This window comes from Lacerta agilis, chromosome 4 (assembly GCF_009819535.1).
Source record: "Lacerta agilis isolate rLacAgi1 chromosome 4, rLacAgi1.pri, whole genome shotgun sequence".
Taxonomy (NCBI): domain Eukaryota; kingdom Metazoa; phylum Chordata; class Lepidosauria; order Squamata; family Lacertidae; genus Lacerta; species Lacerta agilis.
In genome coordinates, this window is record NC_046315.1 from 73,068,903 (window position 1) to 73,078,533 (window position 9,631).

General features: G+C 39.6%; 1 protein-coding gene across 8 annotated transcripts in view; it reads left to right on the forward strand.

Annotated features, from left to right (window-relative positions):
* The window catches only part of MAP4K4 (mitogen-activated protein kinase kinase kinase kinase 4), a 132,319-nt gene extending 123,113 nt beyond the window's left edge, over nt 1–9,206 (forward strand). For all 8 annotated transcript variants that reach the window (XM_033147617.1, XM_033147618.1, XM_033147616.1 and 5 more), the window contains 6 exons: nt 92–226; nt 1,834–1,934; nt 2,736–2,885; nt 3,695–3,854; nt 5,183–5,322; nt 6,055–9,206. In XM_033147617.1, the coding sequence (XP_033003508.1) occupies nt 92–226; nt 1,834–1,934; nt 2,736–2,885; nt 3,695–3,854; nt 5,183–5,322; nt 6,055–6,138 (770 nt within the window). In that variant the 3' untranslated portion in view covers nt 6,139–9,206. The remainder of the gene's footprint in view (nt 1–91; nt 227–1,833; nt 1,935–2,735; nt 2,886–3,694; nt 3,855–5,182; nt 5,323–6,054) is intronic.
* The last annotated feature ends 425 nt before the right edge of the window (nt 9,207–9,631 follow it).

A 9,631-nucleotide genomic window follows, 5' to 3' on the forward strand; every position in this document is an offset into this window, starting at 1 on the left:
ATGGATTTTATCTATGTTTGCTAATGTGTTTTTGTGGAGGCTTTTATCTCAAGTCTATACCTTATCGCCCATTATTACCATACTTTTCTAGGTAAGAAAAACAAATTGAGAGTGTATTATCTGTCATGGTTAAGAAACAAAATTCTTCACAATGACCCTGAGGTGGAAAAGAAACAAGGCTGGACAACTGTAGGTGACTTGGAAGGCTGTGTACACTATAAAGTTGGTAAGTAACTTATCGTGCACATTTATGAAAGTCATTGAAGATGGAATTATGTAATGGAAAGGTCTGGTTAGGGTAGGAAACTGTTGAAATGGATTGTGCTTAGCTTTTGGTCTTCTCCAAGTCACAAGGCCTAAAAGAGACAGCTGCCTCTTTATATATTCCAGGATGAATGTTGTAAGAATGCATTCTTACATCACTTTAATCTTTGCTGAGACAACATGTTAACAGGAAACATGTGTAAAACTGAGGATGATACAAACATCCCCGCTCTTACTGCCTTGAGAGCAACACATTTCCCAACATGCTCTTAGATCTAGTGTAAAGGCAAAACGCGTTTTGGTTCTGTAGATCCTTTCCCTGCCACTGGCAGAGGTTAACTGGTTCACAGGAACTACGTGAGGTAATTTGTGGGAGGCAGATTCTCAGAGAAATGCCCACTATCCTGTAGAGGGATACGCAAACAAACAAACAAGCCTGTGTTTCTGCTCCTTGTTTCAAGAAATCTTGCAAAGGAAAGATGCCCTGCAGTTTTTGGATCTGGTTTTAGTTTTAACTTGAAACCATTATTTTGGCTGATCCCACTATCGCCCCCTTCCCTCCCTTTGTGTAATTTGTCCCCCCCCCCTTCCATTGAGAGTTCTGATTGTTGCCAAATAGCAAGGATTATTTGAAACAGCATTTTCTCCTCATGCTTAAAAAAATATATCCAACCCTTTAGGAGTCAATAAATGTCACATCCAGAGGGGCCATAAGATTACTGTGGCTTTTGACAACTTTAACAGTAACTTTTCAGAAAAAGAAATATCTGCACTTAAAAATGCACTAGGAAAGGTGATCCTTTTTGGTGCTGAACTTCATTATATAATTTATAAAAATTATATCCAACTCTGTAATGAGAATGATTCAATTCCCTTAAAAAGATGATATGCGTGTTAAACTAAGGCTGGGACCCCATTGAAGGTACCAGCTGCTGTTGATAATATTTGCATAAACTTGCATATGCACAAAATAGCTTTTAAGGGAAATTTTTGGTGATGCATATATGTGTTGCAGCAGTTAATGGCTAGGTTTCCTCAGTTCCATTTTTCTGGTGAGTTCCCCCTGAAAAAAAAGCCCTGAGTCCCTGTCAGGGAGAAAGGTGAGATATAAATAAAATACTAATTTGTCAATCTATCAAACAAAACACGACAGCGCTGAATATTAGTTTTATCATTCATGTCTTTCACAATCCCTTGGATTAATAAGGATATAGCTTCTCCAAAGGGTTATAGCCATTTGGATAATCTTTTGATTGTTGTAGGAATTAATACATTCAAACACTGGAAATGTGAACTTGAGGGATTTTATTCCACGCAAGTAAGATGCCTTATTTTAAGAAAATAAAATACAAAATTCTCCCCAAAGCACACTTTTCTGAGATACAGCATCAGATCATTTTTTTTTTTTGAGAAGACCATGAGCTAACTCAGTTATGAGTGCATATTACGTATGACAACATGCATTATTGTTTTTAAATGGGTAGTTCTTTGGCAGTTATAAGACAATAATATGACCCCCCCCCCCCATTATAATGTAAAAATCATGTTCTCTGTCCTTTTTAATTCCAGTGAAGTATGAAAGAATCAAATTCTTAGTAATTGCTTTGAAGAGTTCAGTAGAGGTCTATGCTTGGGCACCAAAACCATACCACAAATTTATGGCATTTAAGGTAAGGGTTCAGATTGGTAAGTGTGGGAGGTAGATAGCTGGTCAATGCCGGTGCATTCCCCAGCCCTACCTGACAATACAAAGGTTGAACCTGAGACCCTTTGCTTGCCAAACAGACACGCTACCACTGAGCTGTGCATTTGATGAGGGTTGTGTGTGACCAGTAGCACACTTAAACGTGCTCTCTATTCAAACTTTAGTGTTATCTGATGAAGGAGAATTAGACCATTAGTATTCCATAGGATCAAAAACCAGGAGACCGTGAAGACCAGATCTGTCACAGCAGGAACCTACTATAGTAGAGTTGAGTGTCCCTTTCCTTCTGGAGAGCTGGCTTTTCCCAGTTTGTATGTTCCTGCCCTCTCATTCTTAAATTGGAAAATGAGAGAACAGACTGAAACCAATTGGCTCATCACCATTTTCTCCACAATTCATCAACTTGCACGGGAGATTGATTTGGCATATTTTGAATTAATGAATAAATTATATTTTGAATATTGAGGGGGAAATATAATCCTGGTGTTTCGCTTTGGTTTTTAAAGGGAAAAACTTAACTGATCCTGTAGGGAGCCACTTGGTGCTGATTCATTAAAGGAGACAAAGAAATGGCAAAAACATAGTTCCTCCGTACAGCATTTTTTTAAACATGAAAATGAGTACCTTAATGGAAGAAGAAACCTCACACAGGAGAGAGGAGGGGGATGGAGGCATGCATACATTATTTCTAAAGGAAACATATTTTAATGGAGTGTGCTAACTGAATTCTTTTTCTTTTTCTTTTTCTTTTTTGCTTGCACTGCAGTCATTTGGAGATTTGGTACATAAGCCATTATTAGTGGATCTTACTGTGGAAGAAGGTCAGAGGCTGAAGGTGATCTATGGCTCCTGTGCTGGATTTCATGCTGTGGATGTAGACTCTGGATCAGTGTATGATATTTATCTCCCAACTCATGTAAGAATCCAGATTTCTCGTTGCATGGTATTCCGTAGCCCATTCTGCATTACAGAAAGAGTGAGATGCATGTTCAAACCTTATTCATATGTGAAGGGTAGTTGTCCCTATGTTCCAAGAATAAGTTTCCATTGAGTGAGTGAGCTCTCTTTCTGTCAGATGTTGGGCACTTAATAACTTCATTGGTCCTGAGGGTAAGAGCTGTTCCGACAGTGGAAGGAGCATCTCCACTCCCATCGTTCAGCCTGGAGACTGAGGTCCAGCACCGAGGGCCTTCTGGCGGTTCCCTCACTGCGAGACATGAGGTTACAGGGAACCAGGCAGAGGGCCTTCTCGGTGGTGGCGCCCGCCCTGTGGAACACTCTCCCATCAGCTGTCAAGGAAATAAACAACTATCTGACTTTTAGAAGACATCTAAAGGCAGCCCTGTTTAGGGAAGTTTTTAATGTTTGGTGTTTTATCGTGTTTTTAATATTCTGTTGGGGGCTACTCAGAGTGGCTGGGGAGGCCCAGCCAGATGGTTGAGGTATAAGTAAATAATAATAATAATAATAATAATAATAATAATAATAATAATAATAATAATAATAATATATTACAGTGGAACAGACTCCCTCAGGAGCTTTTGGGCTCTGCTTCATTGGAGGTTTTTAAGAAGAGGTTGGGGGCACTCAATTTGTCATGGATGTTTTAGTGAGGATCCTGCATTGTACAAGCACTGGGGACCAGATGACCCCCGAGTTCCCTTCCAACTCCTTCCAGTTCCTCAAAGTGCAAGTGACACCCAGTTCTTCCTGTTCTTCTTGCAGATCCAGAGTAGTATCCAACCCCATGCAATCATCATTTTGCCAAACACAGATGGGATGGAGCTGCTTGTTTGCTATGAAGATGAAGGAGTCTATGTTAATACATATGGAAGGATCACCAAAGATGTGGTTCTGCAGTGGGGAGAAATGCCAACATCAGTGGGTATGTATGCCAAGATTCCCAGATTGCTTGTACTGTTAGGGAAATGATGTGGCCCAACGGAGAGGTGGGCCACTTTTGTTTTGTTGTTATTATCTTGGAATTCAGTCATTCATTTGTTAAACAGATCTGTAGAGCAGTAAAGTACCTTTTCACTTGTATGTTGTGGAGGCTCATTATAGATCAGTCTTTGTCAACCTGGTGCCCTCCAAATGTTTGGGGCTATAGCCAGTAGCTTTATTGAGCATTTATATTACCATAATAATTCTTAGGACATATATAGTGCTCTTTCTAAGTGTTCATATGCTCTACTTTTAACATGTGCCATGTACTTCTCAGAAGCCTTTCTGACTACTCTTGTTTGGTAGACCAATATTACTATCCTCCCATTGTGGTTGGGCTAGGAGAGCAGCTTGTTTAAAGTCACGTTGTAAGTTTATGGCTGAGCTAAAATTACATTACTTGTAATTACAAGTTGCTCCCTTACAGATGGGGCTTGAGGCGAGCCGCTTTGAAATCCAGAGATCCTTGTTACATTTTCACATGGGTTTGTGTCTGCAGCGATGCTCTTTATGTCTTCCTGAAATTGAGAAAGTTTAAAAACCCCATTGTTTATCTAAATCAGAGAAGAATAAGAATTCTTTGTCTGTGCATTCCCCACAGAAATACTGGCATATTTTGAGTCACATACTGCAGTCCCTGCATCCAGTTATGGCTACCTAATCTTAAAGACTTCAGACAGACGAAACAAATTCCACCATAAATGTTTCCATAGTATTTCAGGAAGGCACACCTGCCTGGGACTCTGTTAGCAGTCCTTAACAAGAAGCTGTTAATCCAAATCAAAGTTTTTAATAGTCTCAGCGAATTGGAAGCTTTGCTAATTATTCTAAGAGATCTTCCCCACCCCAGCCTTTATGTTATCTTTAATGTATTTGGCTGAGGACAGAAACTCATAAACTGCAATCCTATGCCCACTTACCTGGGAGTAAAGTCCATTAAAGACATACGATGGTGCTGTTTGTATTTGAAAATTCAACTTTCAAAGATATCTGTTCTCTTGGGAAGGGAGTATAGTGTAATCAGCTAAAAGCTTGCTTACAGAAGCCAAGTTTTCATCTAGCTGTTCAGCCATCTAGCCACGGCAACAAGGATGGAAACATATCATTTTCGTTTATGGGTTTTACAAGAATTGATTACTGTTGGGTGAAATATTATCAATTCAACAAGCTGCAATTAAAAGTTGGAATGTAAAATACAACCACTTTGCTTTTATGTTGCTGTGTATCATGAGGATGATTAATCGTGGCCTTTTGTTTTGATTGTTAAAGCATATATTCGATCCAATCAGATCATGGGCTGGGGAGAAAAAGCTATTGAGATACGATCAGTGGAAACAGGACACTTGGATGGTGTATTTATGCACAAGAGGGCACAAAGACTGAAGTTTCTATGTGAACGCAATGACAAGGTAAGAGATCTATTTCTCTCTCCTTTACATTAGTTCCTCCCTGCTCACCGTTTCAAAATTATTGTGGAGAAGAGAGAGAATGAACGCTGGTGAACAGTCCAAAATGTGTTCCACCCAATTCAGCAGTCCTCTGCCTGGGATTGGGAGGAAAGGAATGGATATATGGATCAGATATGGAAAGCCACGGATGCACACAATGACTCTCTTGGGCTCTTCGTTGGCAGGGAAGCAGAAAAGAATTCCTACAGCCTTGTACTCCCTAGATGTTGTTGGACTCCAGCTCCCACCATGTTGGCTGCGGCTGACAGGAGTTTGAGTCAAACAACATCTGGAGGCACCAGGGCGAAATATTTAAAAGTACAGGAGAGGCCTTTCCACACGGCTTTCCTTCTGCACTTTGGTGTTCCACCGAGCTTTAAGAGTATAGCCACTGACGCCCAATGACTTCATTCCTACTGCCTTAAAAGTATCCCACTAGTACTTCTATTCTTTTTAGTCTTTGTTTTAAAACATGGGTAGGCAAACTAAGGCCCAGGGGCCGGATCCGGCCCAATAGCCTTCTGAATCTGGCCCGCGGACGGTCTGGGTGATTTGTGGGGCATAGGAATTCATTCACCCCCCCCCAAGGTCTGAGGGACAGTGGACCGTCCCGCTGCTGAAAAGGTTTGCTGATCCCTGTTTTAAAACCACCTGTGTCCCATTTTGTTTTCTCTTGTGTCTCTTGCTTTACAGGTTTTCTTTGCATCTGTACGGTCCGGAGGAAGCAGCCAAGTTTATTTCATGACCTTAGGCAGGACTTCTCTTCTGAGCTGGTAGAAGCTATTGTAGTTGTGACAAGGGATCGCTGTCATCCGGAGTCTTCATAACTTGGAACCATTTGCAACTGGAGAACAGACCTGACGTGACGTAGGGCCACATGCCATTGCGTGTGGAGGCATCACCGATGTTGGGTTCTTTTTGTTTTAAAATTGAGGCTGCGGTATGCAGCTGGTGCTGTAAAGATATTGCCATTGGGTGCTATCTGTTTTGGGATCCCACTAGAGGAAAAATCAGGTCTCCCTCTCCTTTTCCTCCTTCCCCTCCTGCAGATTGCCTAGTGAGAAAGAAAGAAAGAGACGGATCAGAAGCAAGTTTTTTGAAAGGAGGCAGGCATGAGAAGGTGGCTGGAGGGTGTTGTAGGTGGAGTCAGTGTTGCTGAAGCAGAGAGCAAATCTAATATAGTAATATTAACAATGTATTTAATTGACATTTCTTTTTTTTCTTTTGTAATGTGACAATATGTGGGCAAAGAGGAAGATGCAGGTTTTAAAATTAATATTTATAAAATGTGAAAGGCACAGTGGTTTGGGGGGAGATAGGGTGACTTTTTTTAAGTTTTGGCTTGGCCAAGAGTTCAGTCATTTTTTTTTTCTATGTACCGAGTTTTGCCTAAAAACCACACGTGGATGATTTTTTAAATAAATAAATAGAATTGTTCATTTTTCTATAACGACTCTTCATTAGGCTAGAACTTGGTAATGTCAGTGTTAGCACTGCCTCAGTTAAAGGTTTAATTTTTGTTTAAACCTGAAATGTGCAACAACTTTTACTACCAGTCTGCGCATGTAGCCTTTGGGGAAAAAAAAAAATTCCAAACATGTTTATTTTTGTGCCTACCTCATTGTTTCTAATGCATACAGTAAAAGAGGTGGTTTAGGTTTCTACTTTTTTTTTTAGGAGAACAAATATTAATGTCCAATTATTGATAATACCAAAACTAGCAGGTTAAAGGTTTGACTGTTAATTTTGTATTGGGTTTCAGCAGAAGAGACAAGCAATTATTTGAGATGGTTGATAGATTCGTAGCAGTGATACAGCAAACTAAGTAGTCCATTTCTTAAATTTTGAAAGCAAACTTTTCACTTTATTTTTTACCGATTTTATCATGAATAGAAGTTTTAAGGAATTCAGCCTAAAATTCAGAAGGTTTTACTCCTAACATGTGGGGTTTAGTAACAGGCAAGTAACAATAGCTAGGCTAGTTCTATAACTTGTTAAATGTTGTAGGAAACTTGGGGAAGTGATGTTTTCCTTTTCTAAGAATGCAATGCACTAAAACTATTTTAAGAATGTAGTTAATACAGCTTATTCATTTTTTTTTCTTTTTTTAAAACAGCATATACTTGTGTTTTAATGTAACATCCAACTCTTGGCTCTTTCCCTCATTTGTCCCACTTTTTTAAAGGGAAAAAAACCCCTCAGTTTTGTTTTATCAGTAAGTTTTTGGCCTTCGTAATAAATGTCTCAAGACTAATAATTTGTTTAAAGGCTACATGTGTTTATTACTTGAGAAAACTTGAGTGTGTATTATCTGTTGGTGATGTAATAATGCACAGTGTCATTATTCGATCGTTATGGGGTTGGTTTTTTTTAAGGGATTAAAAAATAAAAAACTCTTATGGGGTACTTTTGTTGACAGCTGCCTTAAGTTCACTGTTCAGCCAGTGAACTGGAGTCCAGTGTTTCATGGGCTATGTCTTCTGCTGTGGTTACCTTTTTCATGGCATGACAGGTGTAGAGATTTAAATGTGATTCTTCGATCGAGACGCTTCAATAGTTCAAATGAGATTTGTCACACAACTTGCTTTGTGTCGAACAGTACCAATTGGGTGAACCTGCTGCTCCATAAGCCATTCTTTTGGAATCAAGACTGCTGTTCCTTTCTTTGACCAACTTATTTTTCTTTACTAAGGGCTTTCTTTGCAAGATCAGGAAGTCCCCCCCTCTCCCCAAAAAAGGAGTAAATAGCAGAAAACACACAGATAATTGTTGGCAGAAAAAACCTTTTGAAGTCTCTCCTGTTTGAGGCGGGTGGGGAATGGTTTGGCTTTTGCATAGCACCGAACATCAGAGCTCATGCTAGACGTGGCTTTCAGTTCTCACTGTACCTGTTGTGAAACAGGTGAAAGTAGCAGCTCTGCTTTGAACAGCAAGGGATTAATGGGACTCAGAAGACCAATGCAGACAGAGGCAATAGGGGTATCTCTCGCGTGGCACTGTAGCATATTCTCCTGGTTGACCAGACGCCCCAAAGGAAAATATTTAAATGGCATGGTGTGGTTAAAAACTGGTTTAATCCTTGACCTCTCTTCTCATGCCACCTTGCTATCTATATATATTTTAAAGAAGACTACTGTTAAATGTAGGAATGTTGTAATATGGAGGAATTCTCCCTGGTCAATATGCTGATGAAATCCTGTACAACAAAATAGGAGGGTAGGGGTTGGGTGGGGAGCATGACTTGTTCAGTGGGGCAGCCGTCTTGCTGCCCCCGAACCCCACACAAAGGCCAGGGTGGCTGACTTGACAAGTCAAATCAGTATTACGAAACCACTACATAAAAAAATGTTGAAATCCATTTTTAAAGCAGTGCTGTTGGTGAAGCATAAAAATACTCCTAGTTTAGTTTTAAGCTTTAAGTAATAACTTTCTGTATCTTAAGTCAAAGTAATTCTAACTGTATGACTGCAGTGGCTTTATTTTTTATTGTATGCACATGTTATGTTGGAGAAAATGTTTACAAAAATGGTTTTGTTACACTAATGTGCATCACATATTTATGGTTTATTTCGAAGTGATTTTGTGGGGTTTAGGTTTTCATAGTAGTAGCAGTACACACTTTTGTGATTTTTTTTAAAAAAAATAACCCCAAACTCTGCCAACTATAAAGATGCTTAAACAATAATAAAAATGACAAAAATTACTAATTGTAGAGCTGCAAAGCAGACTGGTGGCAATGAAACACTCAGCCTTTTTGCAGTGCTGTCTAATTTGTCTTTTGTGTATTATAAAATACTGTCCCCCTCTCCCCAGTTTTCCTTAAATAAAGAAAAAAATGACACCTAGTTGTGTATGTGGAAGTATTTTGAGTGACTTTCTTTTTTCTTGAGAAGGGGGAAGTGTATGCTCTTCTAAATCGCAGTGAAAGAAGCAACAGTCTATTGGCAGCGCATGGGTGAAATTATATTCTGTAAATCTTATACTTGGTAAAATTCACGCACCCTGTTGTGTCTGTGACTCTGGATAGAGTCAACACAACAGGGTGTGCAGCTTTGCTGAAACAATTTAGAATGGCACAGCTGGATTAAATGGGCCAGCAATGTCTTTCAAGGCCCAACTCCAAAGTTTTTAGTAGAGCTGATTGCAAATACACTGGCAAGGTAATTTCACACGACCTGCTGCTGTTACTACTATGGTTAACCTGTGCTCTTCTGTTCAGTATGGAACAAGAAGATGGAACTGTTTTGTGTACAAAAGGCATGTGATCTCT